The sequence below is a fragment of the Nanorana parkeri genome, unplaced genomic scaffold, assembly GCF_000935625.1.
Source record: "Nanorana parkeri isolate BGI_ZX_2015 unplaced genomic scaffold, ASM93562v1 scaffold175, whole genome shotgun sequence".
Taxonomy (NCBI): Eukaryota; Metazoa; Chordata; class Amphibia; order Anura; family Dicroglossidae; genus Nanorana; species Nanorana parkeri.
In genome coordinates, this window is record NW_017306443.1 from 771,733 (window position 1) to 799,627 (window position 27,895).

Sequence of the window (27,895 nt, forward strand, 5' to 3'; positions counted from 1 at the left end):
AAGGTTTGCAACCTGAGCCAGCACTACAGGAAGAGGCACTCAGCTGCAAAGGGAAGTTCTCCCCAAGCATGAGAAGACATGAGGATTTAAAAGGAAGAGCAGCAAAGAGAAGGGAAACTACCATGGCTTACAGTAAGGCGTACATTACAGTATTGGTTTATGTTAAAAAATCTGAGGGTTTAATGTAATTTACTATTAACAACAATGTATCTTATTTGTGTATCACTCGGCTGTATATCCTCAAATCATCTCTGAATTAGTGCTGACACTGTCCTTCCTTATGGAGGGTGGCTACTTCTGTTCTCCATGGTCCCTGCGTGTGTTGTAAAGTAGCCACCACTCCAAGCTCACTCCTGTGATGGACTACAATCTCCATTATTATTATTTTATTAATGTAAATTGCGATTGTAGTCCATCACGGGAGCGAGCTGAATGTGAACAGATTACAGACAAAGTAAGTGTTATCCTAATTTGGTGCAAAAAGTCAAAATACACTTTAAGGATATTCTTCTTTTGTGAGCATACAAATCTTCTCTCTCCAGGAAGCGTGTTGTGTTGGCCTGGAGGCGTCCATTAATCTCTCAGATCACTTAATCACAGCCTATCGCGCTCACGGATATACCTATACTCGCGGGGTGTCTGTGAAAGAAATCCTGGCCGAGCTCACAGGTATGTATAGAAGAGCCTTACTGGTATATAGATGTCAACAGCTTCACTGCTTTACGGAGGTCTTCTGTATTTGTATACATCCTGTGATGAATATGGGTTTCATTGGATTTTATACCATTTGATTTACACAGTGTACCTAAAGCTGAACTCCCGGCAAATAGCCAAATGCACAGATATAATATTCATTCTGTTTAGCCTACCAAAGCATTTGTATTTATTTCCATCCAGTCTTGAGATTTATACAGCCTGCTCACGCACTGCAGACAGGTCAAGGAATACAGTGGTGTCCTCTTTTCACCTCCTACCTGCTGACCTTCCAGTAAAAGAGCAACAGTAAACTGATGAGGTCATCTCTCTGCTCTCTTTCCTGTGACAGGAAGAAGAGGGGGTTGTGCCAAGGGAAAAGGCGGTTCAATGCACATGTATGCCAAGAACTTCTATGGAGGGAACGGCATTGTGGGAGCTCAGGTATGTTTCTTATTATTGCTCATTAGTAATGGCAGCACTGCTAGACTTTCCCTCATGATTGGCCAAAGGCTTGAGGCAGACATCTTGAATCACCATCGTTGGAGAACTACAGTGCATGTATTTTTGTAAATTCCTAAGATTATAGTACATACCCCCTGTTTATTTTTTTATAGTATAAGTCAGCTCATGTTTACTTTTCAGGTCCCTCTTGGAGCAGGAATAGCGTTGGCCTGTAAATATTTTGGAAACAATGAAATCTGTTTGTCTTTATATGGAGATGGAGCTGCTAATCAGGTAGGTACTGGTGTTTTATACGATGTATTGTATGATGCAATAGCATTCTCATTAGAAGGGAATACGTATTGGCTTTTCATATAGAATGTTATTCTAAGACATATTGGGTTGTAATCGGATATATTCAAAATGGTACATATGAATATTCTCCATTGACCCTTTGTGGTAAGCAGGCGAAGCGCTCCAGACTTAATGAGCAACTTTCCTTCACTTATTGTAAAGCCATGCTGTCAGATAGACCACAAACAATGCAGAGTGAGTCATAGAGTAGGGACACCCCTTCCCTTTACTATACATAATGCAGAGCCAGTCATAGAGTTGGGACACCCCTTCCCTTTACTATACATAATGCAGAGCCAGTCATAGAGTTGGGACACCCCTTCCCTTTTACTATACATAATGCAGAGCCAGTCATAGAGTTGGGACACCCCTTCCCTTTACTATACATAATGCAGAGCCAGTCATAGAGTAGGGACACCCCTTCCCTTTACTATACATAATGCAGAGCCAGGCATAGAGTAGGGACACCCCTTCCCTTTACTATACATAATGCAGAGCCAGGCATAGAGTGGGGACACCCCTCCCCTTTACTATACATAATCCAGAGCCAGGCATAGAGTTGGGACACCCCTCCCCTTTACTATACATAATGCAGAGCCAGTCATAGAGTTGGGACACCCCTTCCCTTTACTATACATAATGCAGAGCCAGTCATAGAGTAGGGACACCCCTTCCCTTTACTATACATAATGCAGAGCCAGGCATAGAGTTGGGACACCCCTTCCCTTTACTATACATAATGCAGAGCCAGTCATAGAGTAGGGACACCCCTTCCCTTTACTATACATAATGCAGAGCCAGTCAGAGTTGGGACACCCCTTCAAAGGGGGGTTGGGGGAGGGATTAAAGTGCCATTGGTCACCAAGGATTGTGGGATTTTTTTTAAAGGTTAGAACTGAAAGCAAATGTAAGCGAACCCAAATTATTGTTCCTTTTTTTTTTCCCTTTTTAAGTAGTAAAAAAATAAAAAATAAAACAGAGGTTATGAAATACCACCTACACAAAGCTCTATTTGTCTTAATAACTATATATGCAATGTATTTGGGTACAGTGTTGGGTGACAGAGTAATTGTCAAACTATCACAGCACTGAAAACTGGCCTGGTAATGAAGGGGTGGCACAGGCTGGCACTGAATTGGCAATGGTGTGGTGTAATCTGTCATTGATGATCTACTTTCCTGCTTTAATATAAATGTCAGTGTGCTGCTACAGTCTGCTAATCCAGAAAGTGTTCATGTATATTGTTGGTACAGATGGCTGTTTTTCTATTTCTTCTAACAGGGTCAGATATTTGAGACCTACAACATGGCAGCTCTTTGGAAGTTGCCTTGTATCTTCATCTGTGAAAATAACAGATATGGCATGGGGACGTCTGTAGAAAGAGCTGCAGCCAGCACAGACTACTACAAGCGTGGAGACTATATCCCGGGCCTCAGGGTGAGCACTGATTCAATGGGGGGTGCCCAGGTTCCTGTTCTAAGTCAGTGAACCATTATCCTTCTGGATTCTGATTGGTTTTCTGTAACTGGGTTGGACTAATACCAAGTTACCAGTATGTCCTGAAACACATCACACTTGTCCTTCTTATGTTGTCAGTGACAGTAGAGGTCTCCTGGCTGTTAACCTTTATGGATTGGCTCCTGTTATAATGCCAATAACCAAGGCAACAGAATACATTGGCCACGCATACTTTAAAATGAATTTTCTTTACACGTCTAAAGTTTGCTTAATTCTTAGAACCAGTAAGAGATGGTGACGTTCCTATTTCGGCAGGTTGATGGTATGGACGTGCTTTGTGTCAGAGAAGCTACCAAGTTTGCTGCTGATCATTGCAGATCCGGGAAGGTATGGTATATGTATTTCCTTATGAATAAATGTGTGGCTGCTCATCTAATATGTCTAGATTATAAAGGAATAGGTAAAGTGAGCATGTGATTGTTCAGTGTGTATACAGATGTAAACAGTTGTAGTATAATGCATGAAATTATTTTTTGCAGGGGCCTATTTTGATGGAGCTGCAGACTTATCGTTACCATGGACATAGTATGAGCGACCCTGGAGTTAGGTAAATGCGTGTGCCCGGGAAAAAGGAGCATCAAGGTTCTCAGTGGAAGCAATGTTGCAGCATTTAGTAAGAGCTTAGTGACAGCGCTGAGTCACATGACTTGTGTGACCGTAGTATTGTGAATAGTTGTTCAACCAACCACTGCCCCCTACTGTCTGGGAGGTACGCTAGAGTGTCATTTCTGTGAAAATTGCTGTGCATCTGACTTGTGTTGCCAGCTTATGTTTCCACATTCTCCTACTTACATTTCATTTGTATATATCAGGTGTGTATATTCTCCTTCTAGTGGCTGAGAACCAGACAGTGTGTTTGGCATCTACCGGAGCAGATTGGTAAACAGATCAGACACAATACAAATACATCAGTTGGCTGATGTCTGCAGCTTCCCAGGACATTAGATTGTCAGCAAATCTGCCCGCAGATAACCTTTACAAGCTCTGGCTATCTGTGGGCAGCATCTCTGTGCAGACATATCGCTTTGCTCGAATGATTGACAGAAATAAACACTGTGGCCTTCCAGTGGGAGTTCAGCCAAAATGTTTTCTTTTTAGCTTTAGATTGAGTGAGGAAGTATCAGGATCTGTCATTTTTGTATTGCCATTTCTCCTTACCGGGCGATTTGTAACCCATCCTGTCCCACAGACAGTGGTCAGTTGCACAGGACGTAAGGGTATTATTATTATACAGGACTTCTATTGCACCGTCAGCACTTGCAATATTTATACTAGAGGTGCACCGAAATGGAAATTTCAAAACTGAAATAAAAAACAGTGTCAGCCCGAAAACCGATAATGTTTTTTATTTTAATTTTTAAAATATTTAATGTTTTTTTTTAATAAACTTTTTTTTTTATTTTTTTATAATATATCTTTTATTTTTTTACTTTTAGGGGCTCCGGGGAAATATTAGGGGTCGAAACAGACTCCTGATATTTCCCTTTTTAAAGTAGAAAAAGAGATTGAGGACACAGAGTCCTTTTTCTATATCCCCTGTTATCAATGCACAGGAATCCTCTGAGTGTTCCGGTTCATTGATAACATGAGAACAGATTATGTTTAGTATAACTACAATCATGAATGAACAGGAGGGGATGTAGATCACTCCCATTCATTCATAATTGAGGCTATATTAACCATACCATGTCCTCAATTATTTACAAACACTCAGGGGTCACTGATCGCTGAGTGTTTGCATTGGCTCTCCTCTCTGACACGCTGTCACATGAGGCTGAGTGAGCGGTGCGAGAGGAGAGCTCAGCCTCCTGTGACAGCGCTGTCTCCGCCCCCACACCGCTCTGCCGGACTGTGATAGGAAGCTGAGCGGTGTGGGAGGAGAGACATCGGCCGCTCACAGCGCTCTCCTCCCGCATAGCTTTCTCTCCTCCCCACTGGGACACAGGGCAGCGCCGAGCAGGGAGGAGAGAAAGCATGGATACCCTGATGTATCGGCAGGAAAATGGCACTTTTGGCATTTAGCCAAAAGTGCCATTTTCGGACGATATGTTTCGGCGGCCGATATATCGGTGCATCCCTAATTTATACACAGTGGGGATACAGGCGGCTATAAAACCCTGACACAGGTTCTGACCTATCCTCCCTATAATACAAGATATAAAGATCAGTAGGCTAAGCAATAGTTCCGTATGTAGTCATTGCTCAACAACAATTCTACAACATTTAATTGGATGGGATTTGTGGTGTCACTGAAGCTGAAGTTCCAAAGTTGCCCACCCCTGATAGAAATACTGTGTGTGTATGTATTATGTATATGTGTATATGTGTATATATATATATATATCTCTGGGTTCTAACCCTTCCACACAAAGTTGGGGCTTTAGAGAAGACGTATATCCACTTTAATGTGAACTCATAGAGTATAATTTTTTTAATGATGGGACCACTTTAAGTTATATTTTTGAATGTGAAAATGAGTTTTATTTTTGTTTCCAGTTACCGCACAAGAGAAGAAATTCAGGAGGTGAGAAGTAAGAGTGACCCGATAACCCTTCTGAAGGACAGGATGCTAAACAACAACTTATCCAACGTGGAGGAATTGAAGGTATTTGATTCATCTGACTTTGCATAGAACTGCATTATCAAAATCTTTACCTTTTGAGGTTTTGTTAATCTTTGGCACATTCTCTTTTCTTTCTAATATGGAATTTCATAACTTTTATGAACAGGTCTGAAGGGACAGAAAGTTGATGCTTGGTATGAAGAACACATGTAATGTGAAAGTTTTAGTTCAGATTCGGTGTACATTGCAGAGTATGTAGAGAACCTCATTGCAGATCCTTGATTGCTTCAGGTCTATAAATAGAGAGGACATGCAAAGAGACTGTTGAGGGAGAGAAAACTACTGTGATAAAGTGCGGGTACCCAGAGGTGTCTGCACTCCATCTGCAGCATCCTTCACACCCTCCTGTCACAGCTGAATACCAGACCTCCATCACAGGCATAACTTTGGCATTGTCTTCCTCTTCATACCTCCTGCACATTGCCGTTGGCCTCTGAGGTTGCCCATCATAGAGCCTATAAGAATGTGTGTCAGCAACAAGTCTGACACCAGGGAAGCTTTGCCTTTCACTACATCCTGACACTTACAGGGTTATTCACAAAAGTGTGAAGGGTTTGGAGAAGTGAACAATCTAGGGGAACGTAGCTGTACTGGAACGTGAGCTGAATTGGAGATTTTTTCCCAATCAGCTATGTGGTCCTAGATTGTTCACTTCTCCAAACACTTCACCCTTTTGTGAATAACCCTGTTGGCTGTGACATGGGAATTTGGGAGACTGCTGTAGGTGTGATCAGGCACCTGCAGGCTTTTTAGAATTCGGCAAAGATTTATAGACTGGAGCATGCAAATATTGTGTGCTTTATTATAACACTTCGAGACCAGCAGTCCCCTACAATGCCTTTCTTCCACTCTCCTTGGGCTCATGTTCACCTCTTGTGCATTGGTAGATTTGCAGAACAAACATTCCATGGCTAGGTAGCGACTTTGTGGCAGGCAGCCAATTAAAGTCTGTAGGAACAGTTGGAGCCATTTGGAATCCAGAATCTGTTTTTTTCACATAGAGAGGGGGTGATGGTTGTTCCTCGGAGGCTGCAGTGGGATTTCAGGAGATTGTTTAGACATAGAAATTCCTGGAGTTCCATTCAGTATGCAGCCTGGTAGTAGTATAAGCCGAATTTCTTCTACTACCGCTATACTAATAAGCTCAGGGGTAGCTGAACTTGAACCCTCCAGCTGTTACTGGAACTAGAAGTCCCTCAAGGCAATTGCAAGACTGGCAGCTACAGGCATGACTTCCAGGTGCATGATGGGATTTGAAGTTTTCCAACAGCTGGGGGCCGAAGTTTGGCTACCCCGGTATAGGCTTTAATGATGACTCTTATGGATCTCATGACATGTTTCTGTATAATTTTACCTACTGGAAAGATTTGAAAATAATGGCTTCTGCTGGCTAATCAACCTGTTAATTTGCAGGAAATTGATGTAGAAGTGCGGAAGGAAATCGAAGAAGCTGCTCAGTTTGCTACCACTGACCCTGAACCCCCTCTGGAGGAGTTAGGATATCACATTTATCATAACGAAGCACCTTTTGATGTACGAGGTGCAAACCCCTGGATCAAGTACAAATCTGTCAGCTAAACATCCCTAACACTCTCAGCCTCTACATGTATACCATATACTTATTTGTCTGTTACTCTGTCGCCGCTTTAATGGGAACTGTTGTTTCATGTAACCCTTTTCCACCTTACTGGGATAAGAAGCAGACAGTCCTTGTAGAGCATTTTAATGTGAGCGGTTGGAAAGATTTAAGTCTGCCAATTGGCTTAGGTTTTTCTGGTGACACATTAAAGGCACTCCAGTGTCTATTACAGCATCTTATTCTGTCCTCAGTACATTACTGAACCGTTATTTATAGGAAGGCTCCCATTTTTAAGTGTGTACAGATAATCATGTGTCTTACCATGTATGCATTCTGCAGTCATTAAAATTTGGCCTTAAAGAGTTCTTTTTGCTGTATTTATTCCCATGTCCATTTTTATTACATTAGGTCAATGCAGAATTTCCACAAAATGTATACAGAGCAATTGTACCGTATTATTGTGTCTGATCATAAATAGGTCATACACATTTAGAAATGGAGATTGTGAAACAAAGTTACTGTTTCCATATTAGAAACACCTTCAAATTGGCATAGTACTGCAGTATATGGTGCTGAGCTCTCAGCAACCCCCTGAGAATGGAATCGGGGCAGATACAACAGTCATGTACACAAGTCAGTATAATCTGTGTTCAGCTCTCTGTGCCTATATCATTTTACACGGTGACAGTCTATGGTGGAAATATAGGAGCACTTGGTATCTATTTTGGGATCTGTGCCTCTGCTCTTAGGCAGTCTGCTGTGTAACCTGACACTAGGTGAAAATGTCAGTCGGCTTCACTAAGACCCCTAATGTCACCTAGGGACCCCCAAAGAAGCTGACGAAGCAGAGATCTGCTTCACCAGCTTTTCCCTGGCTTCTGTAGCCGGGAATGACAGCTGCATGCGGAAGTGATGTTATATATATATCACTCCCTGAATTCGCAGAACGGAGAGATCAGAGGGTGGCCGTGTACTGACCTCCGGTGACAGAGCCGCTGTGCTGGTTTCTGGCCCGCACCAAGCACAGTGGAGGGTGCAACCCCGCACAAAATACTAGCGATCGGGTGTCTCAGCAGCCATCGCCGGCTGTTTACATTTTAGGCAGTTTTCCCTCTCGTGCACGCGTTGAAGGACGTTTTAAAACGCCCACCCACATCTAGAATGCTCCCATCCGGTTATTTATAAATGGTCGCTGGGCGGGAAGCAGTTAAGCCTTAACCACTTGCTGACCGGGGTGTTTACACCCCCTTCCTGGCCAGGCCATTTTTCAGTGTTCAGCGCTGCGGTACTTTGGCTGACGTTTATTCCGACATGCAACGCTGTACTGAAATGAATTGTATTCCGTTTTTGGGGACAGATAGAGCTTTCTTTTGGTGGTATTTAGTCACCACTGCGAGTTTTATTTTTTTACTATAGCAAGGAAAAACGTACTAATAAAACAGTTTTCCCTTTATTATGTTATAAAACATTTATTATTACCCACATTTTTGGTAAAATATAAAAGATGGGATCATGTCAGGTAAATAGACACCACACGTCGCTTTAAAATTGTGCGCACCCATGAAATCGCAAAAAACTACCACACCCAAAATTGACCATAGCCGACGCTTTAACCCCTTCGTGACTGACAATTATTGGCCCTAAAATGTATTGCTTTCACTCTGCTGTTCGTAGCGACATGGAACATGAGACGCAGTCGTCGTTTTCGCATGTAGGCGCACCCGACGCATGTTTGCATGTGTATGTAGGGGCGGAGAGTTAAAAAAAATGTTTTTTTAATTGCTTTTGATATGTGACTTTTTTTAATGTTATTGCTATCACACAGAGGACTAACAAGCCCCCATGTAAAAGCCAATTAATGTCACCTAGGGATCCCCAGAGAAGCTGATGAAGCAGAGATCTGCTTCACCAGTAGTGATGGGCTCGGGCGTGTTCGCAGCTCCACGTGCCGTGCCCGCCCTGTGTGTTATTTTGCTTTTGATGTACGTCAATAAATAGACGTAATCGATTTACTATTGGAGTGCCGGTGTCTATTTCTTTTCTGCATTACTTTGAAGGTGGCCATCCGTCGACTACTGAGCACCCAGGATACTTTGTTAGACGTGCGGTCAGGAGTGCAATGGGTACATGGACTGTAATCTACAGCCACCTGAACGCATGTATGTAAACTGCCATCGCTGGCTGTTTACATTTTAAGCTGATTTCCCGCTCGCGTTTGGAGGCCAGTTATAACCTGGTTCACTTTATACCATAAGCTGGCCATACACGCCAATATTTTCTTCATTCAACCTGTGGAAAATATAACCGCTTACCAGCTTTGATCAAGGAATCTCCTGCTGTTTGCATTGTATTCGCACAGCCGCCACTGTGAAAATACCTGAACAGAGCCAGCAGCTCATTGGCTCGGTTCTTTTGAAGATCTTCCGACTGGCGCCTTTGATCAGCTGATTGAGGGATTATGGCTGAAGGGGTAGGGACAGCGGCACCCACTGTGCGAATGTCCAGCAACTGTTTTTCATGTGTTGCTGCGTCTCACATACAGTACCATTAATCCATTTCAAAAATCAATCGCTAAAAAAATACAAAATTGGAGTATGCAAGATTGAAAAATGAATACACTTAAAAGCATCATCTGTGCCTGAAGCTGCTCCTAGAGGGGAAGTCTGTGCTGGTATCATCTGAGTGCTCAGCACAAGGTGTCCGAGCAGGACATAACCATGCAAGTGTTGCTCTGCAGACATAAGTCTGTCACTGTAATGGAGTGTGGAAATGCGGCTTTCCCTGACTTGTTGAAGGAGAGCAATAGTGATAAGGACAGCTTTTCTAACCTGTGATTGCTACTTCCCCCTGCAGTGGCGGAACTACCGCTGGTGCGGCCGCACCGGGGCCTCAGGCTGGGGGGGCCCAGCACAGTTGCCGGCCGCCGGTTAGCATCGGATCGGTATCCAGCGGCCGACGGGCACGGGCCCCCAGTCTCTGTGCCAGTGGTGTAGCGAGGGGGGGTGCCTGCCTTACCGTGCAGCGTTTATCTTACGAACATGCCACACACCCCCTGACAATCGTACGATTCTCAGTGGGTTTTCAAACATGTTCCTAAGATAAAAGTCGTGCGACCGTACAGTAAAAACTGCATGCCTTCCACACACCTTGCGATAATCGTACGATCGCAGGATTTCCCGTGATTATCGTACGATTATCGCAAGGTGTGTGGGAACCTTTAGTCAAATCCATCAAAATCTACTACATCTATCATATTAAATCCAAACTGCTGCTTTTTAACCCCTTCATGACTGAGGCTTTTTTTTTTTCTTTTTTGCACACGTTATATTCCACATTTTAGGCCTGAAAATTACTTAAAACCCCCCCCCAATATTATATATTTTCTGAAAGCCAAGACCGTATAGAATAAAATGGTTGTAGTTGCAAATTTTTTACGTTGCATGATATTAGCGCAACTTCTTTTCAAACCCCCAAATTTAGTGCACGTAAATGCCCTAAAACACAATAAATATTTTTTAAATAGACAATAAAAGATGAGGTTACAACGAGTAGATAGATACCCAACATGCCCAGGTTAAAAATTGTATGCGTCCATGAAACGGCGACAAAGTACAGTGCCCCCAAAAAAGTCCATAGACGCTTTAAAAGCCCCCACTGGTCATCAGTTCAAAAATACTGGGCCTAGAATTATTGCTCTCACTCCAGCGTGCACAGCGATACCCAACATGTATATCACGATCGTCGTTTTCATACGTAGGCGCACCCGACGTGTGTTTAAGGGTACTTAAAATAAATGTAAAAATAATGGAAATATTTTTTTAATTTAATATTAATTTGACAAATTAAGTGCAGTTCGCACTTCAATAGCTTATAGGTGTGTCTCAGGAGCCCAGCAATGACAGCTATGGGACCGTAAGTGATGCAATACGCGCTGCTTCCGGGTCCCATAGAACGGGGAGGGGATCGGTGAACAGAGGTTCGTCCATCTCCTCCCCAGCTTCCCCCCGACACCAAAGAAGCCGGTCCCGTAGGAGGGGCAACGGAGTCCGGGATGGCCACCCACCCACATAGAAGTGATCTGGTGGCAGCTGAGCCGCCAGAATCACTTCTACTGTAAAGCCCCGTTCACATTGAGCGATTTATCGCGCGGTAATTCCCGCGCGATATCGCGCTCCAATGCTTCTTAATGGGGCAAAGGGTCCTGCTGTCGCGGGTCGTGTGTCGCTACAGCAGGACCCTTTTTGGAGCGATTTAGCCGCGATTCAAGCTTGCTCAATGCAAGCTTGAACGCGATATCGCGCAATATGCAAATCACGCGACAAACGCACGATTTGCATATCGCGCAGTGGGAACGGGGCCTAAAGTCGACAGTCGGCTTTACAAGTTTTAACAGAGTCCCGGCGTGAGTGTGTATAAACAGCCCAGATGCCACTGATGTACACTGTACGTTGCTGGTCATGAAGGGGTTAAACAATGTTTTTATTAGCATTTTTTTTCCTCTTAGGGATAAAGTTTACAAATAAAACCTGTCCGTTCTGAGCTCTAAATTCAACCCTCTATCTGCCACTTTTGCTGGTCCGCTTGGCTTCTTAAAAGGCACTGAAAATAACAGACTTACTGGTGGATTACCAGGTAAAAAGCAAACGAATGCAGCCGCTACATTTTAGAACTGCCTGTAAAGGTTTTGGGGTACAGAATTCCTATTACAGGGTCAGGACAAGTATCTACCAGTGAAATGACTATCATATACAAGAAATTGTCATTGTACAGTAAGACAGCAGTGGGGTACCTTTCACACACAAACTTATACTGCAACAACGCTTGTTACAAATAAGTCACATTACACATTATTCATTTACTTTCATTCCACCAGTGTAGTGTTGGTCCTGGTTTAAAGTGGACCTGTCAAGTATATAAGAAAAAGCTAGGACTATGGCATTATTACAACAGAAGAATGGACGAAACCAACCAGGGACCTAGTATCATAGACCTCTGCCAGGCCCTACCCCTTCCCATCCTTCACTGGTTCCCATGCCAACTCCTCAATGCTACAATACATGTAATTCATTCAAGCACGTTTTACCAGCCATTTAAAGTCTTTCTCCAGCCAGAACTTGTCTCTGATGGAAACAGGCAGAGCTAGAACCTCTCACAGGTTTGCTCTTCTGGAGAGATTCCTCTTCACCTCCAGTCCCAGAGACAAGGTCTACACCAGAACAGGAAGTCTCCACCAAAAGGGTCACAATAAACACCCTTCCCCACGCTTACACCAAAAAAAAAAAAAATAAGGTTATGGCTGGCATGACACTTTAATCCACAGCAGATTGATTGTTGAATCGTCAAGCAGCAAGAGATCAACATCACTCATGTGGATCAGACCTCAGTTACCTTTGTAGGTGAATGAGACCTTCACACAGCTACACAGGAACTACAGATGTGACTTGAGGTAGAAGAAAAGGCATCACAATAACTCACCTTTGCGCTCCTCCCTGTATACATTTTGAACTAAATCGCTTTCTAAACACTTTTTTAAAAATGCTTTCTATACGGTCACATGACCACAAAGCTCTGGTGCTGCTCCAGCTCATTACTCTTTCTCTCTGTGGCTGGTTGGCAGAAACTCTCCTACTGGCTGACAATGCTGGGAGCGATTAATGGCGCCGTGAGGACCTCACTAATATTCAGAAGTATTGTCGGGCCTCCACGGACAGTCACATGAAACCATTTAAACAAATAGAATGCCTTTATTACAAATGTACAGTATGCACAGATGATCAAGCAAAGGGGAGTTACTGTGATGCCTTTTCTTCTAATATGAAGCCCAGTTCCACCTTTGTGGAGGTATTTTTTTTAACATGTGACCATAAAGCAGGCATATGCAGTTTCTGTATATGAACACAGAAACTTACTTTTGTTAGATGACTTCGTCATCTCCTCGTGACTCCTTTTGAAATGGCCGCCTCTGTGCTGTACAGTCTGAGTAAATGAACACTCGCTCTCTGAGCTCTCCCCCCTAATCATTAGTATTCGTAGTGGCAACCCCTGCCCCGAACAGTATATTGTGACCTGGAAAGGCAGAGCTTGTGTGCAGTGATCTTGTTACAATGACTCTTAGGGAGGGGATCTGCTGCTTTACAATCCAACCCCAATGTCAGAGTTTCCTGTGGAGAAAAATTTAAATTTGTAGGACTCAGGCCTACTAAAAAGTCCATACAAAATGAAGAAAGCCAGCAATGTGAGTCATGTAACTGTTCACGCATATACATCATCGCTGCACCTGTACATTACCACCATAAATGCTAATCACTTACAATGGTGGAAATGGGCTTTAAGGTAGATGGACAGGGGGGTGGACGGTATCAGAAGGGGCCAGTGTTGGTCCCTTTGGTAACTTAGGCCTTGTTCACACCAAACGCGTTCCAGGAGCAGAGCAGTTACAGACCGGATCAAAACTGCGTCAAATGTATTACAATTATATTTTGGGCTCTAGTTCACACCGCAGCGTTCAGTTCCAGAGAATGTAAAAATAACTGCAGCAAGCCCTATTTTACCTGCTCTGGAAAGCATTGCAAACGCCCTGGAACGCACTAAAAGCCCATTCTAAACGAAAAAGAAAAACCGGCCCGGAAAGCATCAAAAACACTGCACTGCGTGTGCAGAAACTCATGCAGATCTGCTCTGCATTTGGTGTGAACAAGCCCTTAAAGTCAGATATTTCTGGTAGGCTACCAAAACCCAGTCTGCTTCTAAAGCACTACCCAACCCCTATGTCAGTGCAAGGTGCTGGTCTTAGCTTCCTGCTAGACTTACAGGTGAAACTCGAATAATTAGAATATCGTGCACAAGTTCATTTATTTCACGAATGCAACTTAAAAGGTGAAACTAATATATGAGATAGACTCATGGGGTTTTCATGAGCTGTAAGCCATAATCATCACAATTATGACAAATCACGGCTTGAATTATCTTGCTTTGCATGTAATGAGTCTATCTCATATATTAGTTTCACCTTTTAAGTTGCATTAGTGAAATAAATGAACTTGTGCACGATATTCTAATTATTCGAGTTTCACCTGTATGTCACTGACTTTCCATCAACAGCTCTGCATGGTGTTACCTCTGTGTATAACTTTAGCATGCCACATCAACTGTCAGCATTTGTAGTAAAAAGCCCCAAAAGGGCTTATGAAGAATAACAGTTAGATACTGAGGTCACTTATTTTTCTAGTACTGCACACTAATATATTACATTTGAGTGTTTGTTTTAAACACGTATACTTTAAATTTCATATAAAAAAAAAGACAACTTCTGGCAATGCAAAGAATGTAGTCCACTATACAGGGCAGCCATCAGCGGTACGGCCGATACTCATGTAAGGGGCCCCGGCAGCCTGGGGGCCCACCCGGGTCCCTTACATGACTATCGGCCGACGGTGAAGGGCAAAGAGGCGGAGGCCTGGCCCTTGCAGCGCCCCAGCATTGCCGCTCCAGCGGCTTTGAGACAAGCTTGGGCCCCATCAGCGACGCTGCTCGTCTGATGTCAGATTGGCCGGAAGTGATGTCACGATAGTGAAGTGATGTCACGATAGTGAAGTGATGTCACGATAGTGACGTGATGTCACGATAGTGACGTGATGTCACGATAGTGACGTGACGTCACTTCTGGCCAGTCCGGCGGCAGACGAGGCCATGTGTGCAGGTAAGAGGAGCTAGGAAGGAAAGGAGGGGAGGGATGCAGCCCTGACCAACCCACCTGAGACACCTTCAGAGCCCACCATAGACAGTCTCAGATGGGCTGTGCATCTATGGTGGGCTCTGCAGGGTCACTCTCAGGTGGGTCCAGTATCCAGCGCGTCACTAAACCCTGCGTCCAGCGCGTCACTAAACCCTGCGTCCAGCGCGTCACTAAGCCCTGCGTCCAGCGGCATGGTGGGGGGGCCCGGCCTAAAGCCATGTAAGGGGCCCCAAAATTTCTGATGGCTGCCCTGCCACTATCACCTAGTGACATTGCTGGTATGCTGTGATAGGCGTCTTTAAAGGATTATTGGGCCCCAATAGGTGTTCTTACACATTTTTATGTCAGGGGTGCACAACTCCTGACATCCTCAGTTTTACGAGTTGGCTAATTGGCAGCAAATAGACAATGATGTAAGATGTAATTAAACAGAATGAACTGACAATGGCACACATCTGGCCAGTATGAAGCCACCCCCCTCCAAGGACTGCAGGTGTACACCCCACTTTTCATACATCAATCAGAGTCACTTATTATCAATTTTAAAACGTAACTACACATTTTACATTCATTTACAAAAACCTCTTTTCAAAATCCAGAATGACAAACATTCGACGGTCTTTTCATCAGAACGATAGAAACTTCCTATGTGATATTTTCATGTTACAGTACAAAGAATTGAAATACATCTACTTGTAAGAAAAACATTCAAAGTGGAGGAGCAGCTATACAAGTGATATACAAAAGATAAATAACTTAACGCTGGAATGTTTTTCTCTCTATAATGTACAGTTTAGGTAGCTCACTGCATCAAAGTATTTATATGGTTAATAGTTGGCTTCAATCTTATTTGGCTTTCTGTATTTGGAGATAGCTTTCCATAACCGGCACAAAGATCCACCCCTGCGACAGAAAGAAAAGAATCAGTTTCTGGACATCATAATGAATTACTGATAAGGCAATTGTTCCCTTTGAGTCACTAAAACTACTGTAACTTCACTGAGAGGCAAACCGCTGATAGTGATAAAAACATACAAACACATTCAACAGTATCATTAATATTATGGGGGAAAAAAATAATAATCATGACTTGAAAACATAATAGAGGAATATAGTGAAACCAGAGCAGACAAAATCTGGAGCAGTGGAAAACAATCAGCTTCTCCGTTTCATTTTCAGAGCTTAACTGAAAAAAATTAAAAAAGAAGCTGATTGGTTGCTATGGGCAGCGGCTCCAGATTCCGTCAAATTCCCCTGCTGGTGTAACAACAGGCTGGACGAGCTCCAGGAGACAGCTATGGGAAGGCAGTTGGTTTTCAATGGCCCATTTACATCAGCAGCGCACGATACCGTGTGGTTACTGGTGTGCGCTTTGAAGGCAACAGTTCAATGCGTTGATTACAGTGCACTGCACTCATTCATATCAAGGTGATAAACATGTATTTGTTCATCTTTGTCTGAGTTTGCTTGAGAATGTAGAGTATTTCTAAGTACATATTAAATAATAGCCACATTCCAAGGGTTTTCACAGAAAATAAAAGTCTATATTTATGGAGCAAACACATACTGTAAAGTTCCTCCCCATGTATGCTCAACCTCTAATGCATTTCACCATTCAGGCTTACTTACAGTGTATGAGTAAGCCAAAATAGTGAAACGCGTTAGTGTTGACCCCACATGGGTAGAAACTTTATAGTGTGTATTTGCTCCATAAATAAAGATTTTTTTTAATGAAGTCCCTTGGAGTGCAGCTATTTTCTGGATTTAGTTGTTTTAGGCGAGGGCGCGCTTGTTTTCCTGCACCTGGGATGCAAATACAGTGCAAGCCAGTTCGGGAATCTGAGCTGTGTTTTTTGTGAATTAACTATTAAATAATATTTCATTCATATAGAGGGGATGGTTGGCCTTTGAAACATTTCTTTCTAACGCACAAGATCACTTGTTATACCTGAGTCGAAGGGTTTTCAGGTCTTCTTTGGTGATATCATGCAGAACATCATAAAGGGTGTAGTCTTCTTCCACAAACTGAAAAAATGACACATGTAAATATAAAAGCAATTACATACATTCAGCGTCTAATAAATGATTGCATGTCTGGATAAAAAAAGATGAAGAGTGAAGAATGGAGAGCCATACCTGTTCAATCACATCATCAGCTGCACCTTGCTGCCTCAGCCATTCCACCAGCTCTTGGTCTTTGTTCATGCCAATTGATACATACGATGCAGATCTGGGGTTATCTAAGGAACAAGCCAGATGAATGTAATCATACTGATCTAAAGGAGCTGTAATCATATTTTCCTTGTTTGTGAAATGGTAACCAGACATGTACTAACAGAAGCACCTGACACTTATACTAGTTTCATCAATAAACTACATTTACATTCATAAAGGTCCTGTGTGCCTATCGCTTTCTGTTAATGAAATGTGAGCTTCTGGGAAGATGGGCATTAAATCGAACTGTCCTGCATGGGCAAAGCATTAGACACTCTGTTAGGATCCAGAGTGCCTCCAGATGGTGCTGGAGCTAAGCCCTGCAGTTCCTGTGCTCACCTGCAGGTGTCTCCAGGCAGCTGGGAACTCTTAGGTACCAGACCACCACTGGGTGGTGCTGGAACCTGCAGCTCCAGTGCTCACCTGCGGGTGTCTCCCAGCTGCCAGCACTTGGCCATCACCTGGTGCTTCCTGGGAGGGTATTTAAATCCTCCCTGCATTCAGGACGATGGCTCAGTATATTGTGAATCCTGAGTCCCCAGTCTTGAGTCCTGTTACCTGCTTATGTTCCCGAGTCCTGTTAATTTATGTTCCCGAGCCCTGCTCCCTGTTTATGTTCCCGAGCCCTGCTACCTGCTTATGTTCCCGAGCCCTGCTACCTGCTTATGTTCCAGAGCCCTGCTCCCTGTTTATGTTCCAGAGCCCTGCTCCCTGTTTATGTTCCAGAGCCCTGCTCCCTGTTTATGTTCCAGAGCCCTGCTCCCTGTTTATGTTCTTGAGTCCTATTGCCTGCTCCCAAGGTTTTCATGCCGTTATACCCTGTGAGGGTATTCTGTGGTTTATTCCTAGTTTTTGGTTGCAATTACTTATTATGTTATGTTTTGGCTCCTTATAAATAATAATTAAAAAAAAAATATATATATATATATAAGATTAATTTAAAAAAAAATAAGCTTAATTGCCTTGTCTGGTGTGGTCATACATGTTTGGTCTGCCGTTGTGGGTACCTGCACATTGTGTGGGGACACCTGTGCCGGCATCCGTGACACACTCATCCTGTGGAAAAAGAAGCTGGAAGGGCTTAGACAGCAACACCATTGCTTCTTTTTATAAAGCATCTGTATCTGTCTTAGGCAGCCATATGTGCAAACACCAAGTACAGTGCGGGTTCACCTTGTCTAAAATAATTTATAGGGTTTCTAAGTGAAACAAATAATTGTTCCTAAGGCAACTTTTAAATATTGTACATGGGGGAAAGTGCAACAAAACACGGTGTGACACAGCTTAAGATGCGAGAAAAGATGAAGATTAAGCAAGGGTTAAACAATTACCCATGCTTGATTTTATCTGGAGTAAATGCAAGTCATGACCCCTTTGTTCCAGACATTGTTTTAACAGAAACTGGTATTCGCGTTCCTTCTGTATCAGGTCTTCTAATAACCTGCAATAAAAATAATAAAACAATTAAAAAAAGTAAAAGGAATCTGAACTTAATTACCCATCTCATCTATTAGGTCATTCATGATAGTAGCATATGGGAGTCTTCCATAATCTAATTTCTACTTAAATTGTTGGAGAATGTCACTATTGGTTGGGCATTTTTTCCCAGAGAGATAAACAAGCACATTATGCATTGACATTTGACTTCCATAACCAAGTAAGCAAATCTATACATATCAACGTACAGCCATACATCATTTGAAGCTCAAAGATGTTGATATATAACTGCAGCATAACTTTGCACTGGTTTTCTGCTGTTTCCCATTACAATAGTCAAGGCTGGTGAAATAAATCATTTAAAAAGAAATATTATCATTAACCGATACCATTTAAGTAGTGCTGTGGTCCCTCTGACTGGGAACGTGCAGATTCAAGTCGTCCTACGATAGAGTAGGTATATTTGTGAAGGGCTTTTATGGCTATACCCGGGCATATCCCATGGGAGCCATGTTTGTTGGAATTTGGCAACAAGATTTTCCATGCACGTTATAATCTTACTGTACAGTCTTTGAACAATCTCATTTAGATTTACCTAAACTAAACGGAACTAATATGAGAACCTACCTAAACTACTCATTGCATTTGTATACAATCAGGCAGGCCCCAGCACTACATAGTTGTTGGTAGATTTAAAGGAGATTGCACAGTCACATTGTAAAGTAGGGTATGCACAGTTACAATTCCATATGAAAGAAGTCGTTTTCGGAAGGTTAGTTCACATATCTATCAATTAGTATGGTGCAATCGACAGACGAAAATGACAATGTTCACGAAAATCTTCAAAGGAGAATGTTGGAAAAATGTTTTCGATCAAAGGAATTTCTAATAGTCAGTGTGGTGTTCATTCGTGAACTTCATTCATTCCGAAATAGAATGTTACATAAAAGCAAAAACGAACTATATAATGACAATTGGCAAGTTTCTGATGCCAGTATTGAATGTTCTGACCGTATTCTTTGTACAAACGTTTGTGCAAAAATCGAACCCTTAACTTGTGTGGTGAACGGATGTCTTTTACCCACCTGACCTCTAAACAAATAGCGGGAAAAGAGGGTAATGTTGTGATAATGGGAGACTTCAATTACCCGAATGTCAACTGGGCTAATGGAACTTCAAAATTGTCAAAGGCAGCCCGTTTTCTTAATATGTTGCAAGACAATTTTATGGATCAGATGGTTGAGGTCCCGACCAGGGAAAATGCAATCCTAGATCTGATCATCACCAACAATACGGAGCTAATTGAGGATGTTGTAATCGGGGAGACATTGGGCAATAGTGATCACAAGGTGATTGCCTTCAATATTGGTTACAAGAAAGGGAAGGGGAATGGGCGGACAAGAAGTCTAAACTTCAGGAAGGCGAACTTTGATAAACTGCGTAATATAGAACAGCTTGCAGTGCCAGGCTGCTGTAAACAAAGCTAGCAGAGTCCTGTCTTGCATTAAGAAGGGAATGTATTGCAGGGACAAGTCTATAATTTTGCTTTTTTCTAGATCACTGGTTCGGCCTCATCTGGAGTATGCGGTCCAGTTTTGGTCACCAATACTCAGAAAGGATGTCCTTGAGCTGGAAAAAGTCCAGAAGAGGGCAACCAAACTCATTAAAGGGTTCGAGGCTCTAACCTATGAAACAAGGTTGTTAAAATTAAATATGTTCTCGTTAGAGGTTAGGAGATTAAGGGGGGGCATGATTTTTATGTATAAACTATTCAAGGGTGACAGCAACCTCAGTAACAAACTGTTTACGGTCAGCTCTGTAACAAAGACCAGAGGGCACAACCTAAAATTGGTGGAAAATTTTTTCACACAGGGCGCAAGGGGTTCTTCACAGTTAGAGCGGTTAAGGTCTGGAACTCGCTGCCACAGGAAGTGATTTCAGCTAAGAGTGTGGAATCATTCAAGAGACTCCTGGATGATTTCCTGGGAGACCAGAACATTTAGGGGTACAGGTATGGCTAAGAGAAAAATCATACATGGACTCATATACACGCACACATCAGCTCATAAATGCATACACGCAATAGGTTGGACTTGATGGACTTATGTCGCCACCACTGCCTTAGAAGATAGCCCAGGAGATATAGGTTGAAGTCTTTTCTGGCTACCTGTAATAATGTTTGCTACAATTTTCTAGTAATTCTGGGGCTTTGCTAAAAAATATGATATTATGTACTATGTAATCAGTTGTTGGGACAGGCCATGACAACAATGCTTCCCCGTGGGCTATGTTTTCCAAGGTATAGGTTGGGTTAGTGTACAGAGATTTCATGTGTAATTTGTACATATGAATAGTAGAAATCTGATGGGTATTCCATATTTGTTGTTAAGCTGATCAAAGGTTCGTAGTTTAGTTGAGGTTGGATTAGCTAAATTACTAGGAGAAGAGTCTGTCTGGTATAAAATGGTTTCGTAGGATATTGGTGATCCTGAAACCATGCTCTATATCTGTTGGCACTGTAACCGTTTCCTTTGGGCCACCCCTTCAAAAAAGCCATAAAATGAAAGAATTTCCATGGTTGAGGCTCTGGCACTTGACAGCTGAATGACAGAAGCAAATTTAGCATGGGAAGGGGGAAGGGCTTAATCCCAACTTGAGCGGAAGGTACCATCTACAGCCAATGTCTGCAATTCTACACTGTTGTTACCTTAGAAAGTGGGTTCACTTTACCACCAATAAGTTATTTGTCTAACAACCTAAATGAATAAATCAAACAAGCAGGTCTAGGTAGATACATGTGTAAAACTGGTGCAGTGCAACTTCTAATAATAATACCTGTTGGTCTCTTGTCTGAGTTTTCCAAGCTGGAGGTTTAAATGTTGGCTTTGGATGTCATGTGAAACCACCGAGCTGATGGTGCTGACCTCTGATGTATGGACAACCTCCTCTGTGTTGTTCTGTTGTACCAGTGGGTATTCTTCATCTTCTACTTCCTTGTCCACTCCTTCACTCTCGGACACTGGTCCCAAATGTGTTCTGAGCTCTGTGCATCACCAAAATACACATTCAATTTTACAATGATTTCCACCAGACACAGTTTTATAAAGTTATTGCTTTTTACTTAATAATATACTTCTTAAAGAGAAACTTTAGTAAGAAGTATGCTTTTCCACATATTTATCTAAAGAAAATACATTTTTACATCTGTAAATCTAAAATGTTACATGTTCATATTCCATACTTAGCAATAATAACAAGCTCATCCTTATTGTGAAAACATTTGACTGTACAGTTTCAAACAATTCTCTGGTATGATCCCAACTAACAAAGTCTGACACAACCCATGGAGCTGGTCGTTCCAGGCAGTGGCATCATAAGGGGGGGAGCCCGCTCTGGGTGACACCATTGGAGGGGTGATACCAAAATGACTAAGTCATTTTGGCATCACCTCCTCTGAAAAGTTGGGCACTTAGTCATGGACCAAGAACCCAACAGTTGCATGAGAGAAGAGGGGACCCGCCGGGTGAACGTCCCCTCCTATCTTTGTCTGTCACCTAGATGGCCGCCAGCAGGTAAGTGTGCGTGAAGTTATCATGTGCATGCATAATGACGTCCCAGAGGGGTGTCACCTGGTGGCCGCACTGGGTGGCACCACGTCTGGGACACCCCTGAGTGCAGGCCTGATTATCACAAGCAGAACACATTTCCAAACTTATAGCCACAGCTGTGCTTACCGCCAGCATGCCTCCATAAAGAGAAGTTAGGAAACAATGAGTGCAATGTTTTCTTTGTAATGTAAAACAATTATAATAAAATAGATTTGTTAAAGCAGAACTCTGGGTAAAATTCTTAACCCTTCAGTGGTGCTCGTTTTTGTCTAAGTGCAAAAATAACAAAGTTATAATGACCTGATCCTATGAGCCGCCTTGCTCTTAGACCAGTCCCTGGAGCCTCTCTTCCCCTCCACTGCAACGTTCCCAGGTCCTGGAGTCATCATGTCCAATAAAGTGGTATGCTGAGGGACAATGGTCGCTGCAGTGGAGGAGCACACAGGCTGGAGGAAGTGCTGTCACAGCACTGCGAGGTTCAGGAGAGTATAACTTGGTTATTTTTGCACCTAGACAAAAACGAGCGCTTAACCCTTGCAGTGCAGGGGTAGCACCACTGCAAGGGTTAAGAAAATGTTTACCCCAAATTCTGCTTTAAAATACTTTACTGAAAATGAATCCACTTTTGGAAAAAAACAACACTTTTTTTATAACCTGTCTTCCAACAAGGTCATACAAAAACAATGACAGCAGGCAAACCCATAACAGCTGATGAGAAACCATCTTTTAGAATCACTCCATCACACCTCCTCTGTCAGCAAAAGGTTCAATCATCTTACCAGGAATGAGAATGGTGACAGCTGCCTGCACTGCCCGACGAATGATATTATCCATAGCAAACATCCAGTGTGGCCGGATCAAGTGATTCCTTAAGACTTTATTAACCTGGTAGGATAGCGAAACAGCAGATCACTGTTAGTTGTACAGCTGTTCCTAAAAGCATCCAATAATTACAGTAGCATACAGACTAGTACTGTACATTTATAGAACTTCTACAATAACAATATTGGTTTAGTTGTTGAGGATTTTGGGGGTTATTAAAATGGCACACTTTAGTTTTGCCTGAAGAAGAGACCAGACAGTCTCGAAAGCTAAAGTTATGTGACACTTTGATGGTCAATACAGAAGATTGACTACAAAAGTTTCTGGAGTGGGAGTGACTTTCTACCAGTTACAGTTTCTCGCTCCAGCACCCCAACGCCACTGCCCCTGCTCTTTGGGGTTTTCCGGTCAGGCGTGCGAAGGGATCTACCATATTATTAAAATGGTAAACACATGTGGATAAAAGCAGAACTCCGGTTAAACGATTTCTTAACCCTTACAGGGATTGTTCTTGTCTAGGTGATAAAAAAAGTTATACACACCAGACCATCTGAGCCGGCTCCCTGCTTCTGTGATCACTGAAGTGTGTCTTCTCCGCTGCACAGATTGGACTGCTCCACGGCATCCTCACGTCTAAACACAGTCTATGCACAATGTATAGAGCGTGATGATACCAGGATCCTTAGACAGCTGCGGCAGAGGGGAAAAGACGTTCTAGACACCCCTCTAAGAACAAGCCGGCTCAGTTGGTCTGGTGGGTATAACTTTTTTTTTTAGCACCTAGGCACAAATGAGCTAGTGTGGGGCTAGCCCCAATGCAAGGGTTAATTCATTTTTTTTTTTCCTGGAGTTCTTCTTTAAAATAACTAAATACCCTCCCTATGCTAGCTGGATCCCAAGTTTCAAATTTCATTAACTTGATCATTCTACGTTTTACAATAAAAACCACTAGTTGATATGGTTTCTGAAAAGCTGTTAGTGTTTTCTCACTTACAAAGAGAAGCAAAAACAAATACCATTTCTATACATGTTGACAGAAGTTTGAGATTCTGTTGGTCTTACAGTGTGTGGTAGCACAAGGCAACCAATGAAGATGTACTCTTCAGTAGTGTAAAGTCAGATTGGTTGGCATTGGGTATTGCAGACCTTTGCACAGTTATTATCTGAGTCAATATGGCTTACACTAATTCAGAACTTACTGCATCTTGAAACCCAAACAAGGCCAATTGGATTTGATTGATAGACGTGCTGTCAAAGTCCAAGTCCACTTTTAGTTTGGAGATTGTGGAGGCCATGACCCTGTGCTCTGGGGAGCGGATGAAGTCTCTCAGAATACTGATAATCTGTTTGATGTGGGTGTCTGAGAGCTGCACATCTTCTGAGCTCTGCAAAACAGACATGGTGCTTCTTAAATACATAGAAATGTTTTCGTTTCTAACAGTCCATAACAGTTTAGGGAGACAGAAGTAGCACAAGGAATGCAATATATTTAGAATCCTGTCTTTGTCATAAATTGATCAATGGCTTATTCAGGCTGACCACAACGATGCCACTATCCATGGAAGCCTCCAGTGGCTGAACTACCACCATAGCGACCTATGCGGCCCCTATGGGGCCCAGGACAGAAGGGGGGCCCGGTCTGGAGCAGGGCTGAGGTACTTCACTTTCCCCACCACCCGCACACTGATCCTGGCCAGCAGAACTCAACAGCGGCGGTACTGCCTCCACCTCCCACACCGAGCCTGGCCAGCAAAACTCAATGGCGGCAGTACTGCCTCCACCTCCCACACACCGAGCCTGGCCAGCAGAACTCAATGGCGGCAGTACTGCCTCCACCTCCCACACACCGAGCCTGGCCAGCAGAACTCAATGGCGGCAGTACTGCCTCCAACTCCCACACACCGAGCCTGGCCAGCAGAGCTCAGCGGCGGCAGTACTGACTCCACCTCCCGCATACAGAGCCCGATCAGCAGAACTCAGCAGCGGCGGTACTGCCTCCACCTCCCACACCGAGCCTGGCCAGCAAAACTCAATGGCGGCAGTACTGCCTCCAACTCCCACACACCGAGCCTGGCCAGCAGAGCTCAGCGGCGGCAGTACTGACTCCACCTCCCGCATACAGAGCCCGATCAGCAGAACTCAGCAGCGGCGGTACTGCCTCCACCTCCCACACCGAGCTTGGCCAGCAGAGCTCAGCGGCGGCAGTACTGCCTCCACCTTCCGCATACAGAGCCCGATCAGCAGAACTCAGCAGCAGCGGTACCACCTCCATCCCCCACATACCGAGCCTGACCAGTTGAAATCAGCAGATAATTCAACCAAGAGCGAGAAGGTAAGTAAGGCGAGGTAAGGTAGGTGTAACACCTCAATCATCACCCTCTAAACTAAACAAGCAGTTAAACCTTGCAGGGTGTCGGCAGTGCAAGATTCATTTCATAAGTATAACTGGCGTTCAGCTTTAAGAATACCTTCAGGGCTAGTTCACACCACAAACAGTGTGTTCCGGCCCGATTTGGAGCCAGAACACACTGGATCGCATCCTGGCCGGCTCCCTGAGTTCAGGGGCGTGGCGGTGCATTGAAGTCAATGGCACCGCAGCCACGCCCCACCCCCGGCCACAGTGCGATCGCCCGCACCCAAACGCATAGCACATTAATGCATGATGCACTATTTTTTCTGACCGCACCAGAATGCAGGCATTGATGTGCCATGGTCGTGGCTGCGGTGCCATTGACTTCAATGCAGCACCACGCCCCCTCCCACCCCTTAACGCAGTGAGCCGGCTGGGATGCGATCCAGTGCATTCCGGCACCGGTGGAGAAGAGGGTGCCCCAGGGAATGCACCCCCAACCAAAACACTGCTTCCTGCACCGCTTATACACTGCTTGTCCCCTTCCCCCATAGCACACCGAGCCCAGCCAGCACAAAGAGCCTGTAACGTTTTCCTGGGCAGCAGTGAGCAGTGCTCATCTTTCTATTGGCGATCCGCATGGCTCTGGGGCTGTGGATTTCCAATACTTCATGGAAGAGAGCACAGAGGAGCCCTTCTGAGACCCCTGCTCAGCCCTCCTGAGGCCCCCCAAAGCCCTTCTGATACCCCACCCACAGTCCTCATAGGACCCTGCACAGCCCACCTGAGACCCCCTGCTGGAGACAATCAGGCCAGCACCCTGGAGCAGCGCAGAGTATGTAGCTTTTTATTATTCTGCATTGCTGTATAATATTTTGCTGGGATTTGTAGTCCTCTATAGCCTGTTGCCACTTGGGATAGCTTTATAATGTATTGCTGGGATTTATAATGGTGGGGCACTGTTATTTTATGTTATATTTACACTACCATACCATATAAACAGGTGAAAGTGGGTCATCCTTCTTTGGTGTGGCAATTTATTAAACCTTAAAATAGTACTGCCACACCAGTGAACCTGGGGAAAGTGGACTTACAAATTATAATCCCCTCTCCGCAGCCTTCATTGGTGTGTCAGTATTAAAGTAAAGTGTTAGGCCTCATTCACACAGGGTGGACAAAACTGGGGGGGGGAGGGGGGGAGTCGTGGTTTAGGCAGGGGGGCCCATACAAAATTTTGCTATGAGGCCCTGGGATTTAGATCTAGTTACGCCACTGGAAGCCTCTACTTAAGCTGGCCCTACAGGGCTTGAAATCTGAAATTCAATCGTGGTTGGCCCTGTTGGCCCCACCTGGCTTGAACAACTTCAACTGAAAAATCAAGGAGGTTGGTGGAAGATTGTCAGCCAAACAATGACTGCAGCCAATCAACTTCCATTACCATTTCAAAAATCAATCACCAGCACCCCCATGGCTGCTTGAAAAGCCAGCAGGGCAGATTCCCCATCCACACTGTTTAGCATGGATAAGGAAAACAAGTGGTTTTGTCTTGTTCATCCCATGGCCAGCTTCACTGTACCTTTACATCGGAGGGCTTCTATCTACACTGCTCAGAGTTTAGTTCACCAGAAACCTTTCCTGCAGGCTGCTATTTCCAATCCATTTCTGAGGATACTAGTTAGAGAACATAGAGATACAGACAGATACACTGGCGGAACTACCAGGGTCACAGCGGTCGCATATGCGACTGGGCCTTAGCATTCCGCCACTTGGGGGGGCAGAAAGGAAGAAGTGATCTCACACTCTGTACGATGCTCGGAGACCCACTCTGCACTGCTCCGCCCGTCTTCCAATCAACAGCTCCCATTCTGTAGCTGGGTGGGGTTCTGTGCTACTTATTATGCAGATACTGACATGGGAGCTCATTGATCAGCATAAAGGTGGCGGAGCTTTGAGCTGAATAGTGGAGGGGGCGTGTCTGGCTGTATTGTATGGGGCAGATCGTTGTGCGGGGATTGCAATGAAAATGGATGTGAAAAGAAAAACATGCGTTCTACAATGTGAGTGTGACAATAACTTCTAGTTACGCGTCTGGACAGAGACAGTTTTTACCTGATTGAGACATTCCTGCAGATTTGATGAGACTTTATTCTGCTCTTCCTTCAGGATTTTGTAAAGTATAGCACGGCGTTCACTGTCCTTTCTCAGAAGGAACAATCCAGAGTCCCTCTCATCTGGAGATGGAGGAGTACTTCTATCTTCTGACGCTGACCCATCATCCGGCACACTTTATAATAAACAACATGAACAATGACAACATATAAACAGTTCATTTCACTGGCGTCATGTAACTTTGTTCATAAGCGCGTTCATTTTTCGCTGTAGCAGAATGCTAAACTGATTGTCAACATGAAGAAAGTAACAGGAACAGTCAAATAATATACATTCAATATCAACGATATGCATTATTCAAATTCATGATGTCGGGTTCACTTAAAGCTGAACGCTAGGAAATCTGCTA

At 43.7% G+C, this 27,895-nt stretch overlaps 2 protein-coding genes across 6 annotated transcripts in view; one reads left to right on the forward strand and one right to left on the reverse strand.

The window, feature by feature from the left end:
- Positions 1 to 7,589, forward strand: part of PDHA1 (pyruvate dehydrogenase (lipoamide) alpha 1) — a 20,021-nt gene extending 12,432 nt beyond the window's left edge. For 4 of the 5 annotated variants that reach the window (XM_018554845.1, XM_018554848.1, XM_018554847.1 and 1 more), the window contains 5 exons: positions 2,773 to 2,928; positions 3,265 to 3,336; positions 3,489 to 3,556; positions 5,506 to 5,614; positions 7,046 to 7,589. In XM_018554845.1, coding sequence (XP_018410347.1) covers positions 2,773 to 2,928; positions 3,265 to 3,336; positions 3,489 to 3,556; positions 5,506 to 5,614; positions 7,046 to 7,210 — 570 coding nt within the window. In that variant the 3' untranslated portion in view covers positions 7,211 to 7,589. The remainder of the gene's footprint in view (positions 1 to 2,772; positions 2,929 to 3,264; positions 3,337 to 3,488; positions 3,557 to 5,505; positions 5,615 to 7,045) is intronic. The other variant, XM_018554846.1, reaches the window with a different exon arrangement.
- A 7,909-nt stretch (positions 7,590 to 15,498) lies between these two features.
- The window catches only part of MAP3K15 (mitogen-activated protein kinase kinase kinase 15), a 138,089-nt gene continuing 125,692 nt past the window's right edge, over positions 15,499 to 27,895 (reverse strand). Inside the window, exons 22-29 of the mRNA XM_018554843.1 lie at positions 27,487 to 27,661; positions 24,227 to 24,412; positions 22,985 to 23,090; positions 21,433 to 21,640; positions 18,492 to 18,601; positions 17,083 to 17,186; positions 16,895 to 16,971; positions 15,499 to 15,849 (exon numbers count right to left, since the gene is read on the reverse strand). Of these exons, the coding sequence (XP_018410345.1) occupies positions 15,774 to 15,849; positions 16,895 to 16,971; positions 17,083 to 17,186; positions 18,492 to 18,601; positions 21,433 to 21,640; positions 22,985 to 23,090; positions 24,227 to 24,412; positions 27,487 to 27,661 (1,042 nt within the window). The 3' untranslated portion in view covers positions 15,499 to 15,773. The remainder of the gene's footprint in view (positions 15,850 to 16,894; positions 16,972 to 17,082; positions 17,187 to 18,491; positions 18,602 to 21,432; positions 21,641 to 22,984; positions 23,091 to 24,226; positions 24,413 to 27,486; positions 27,662 to 27,895) is intronic.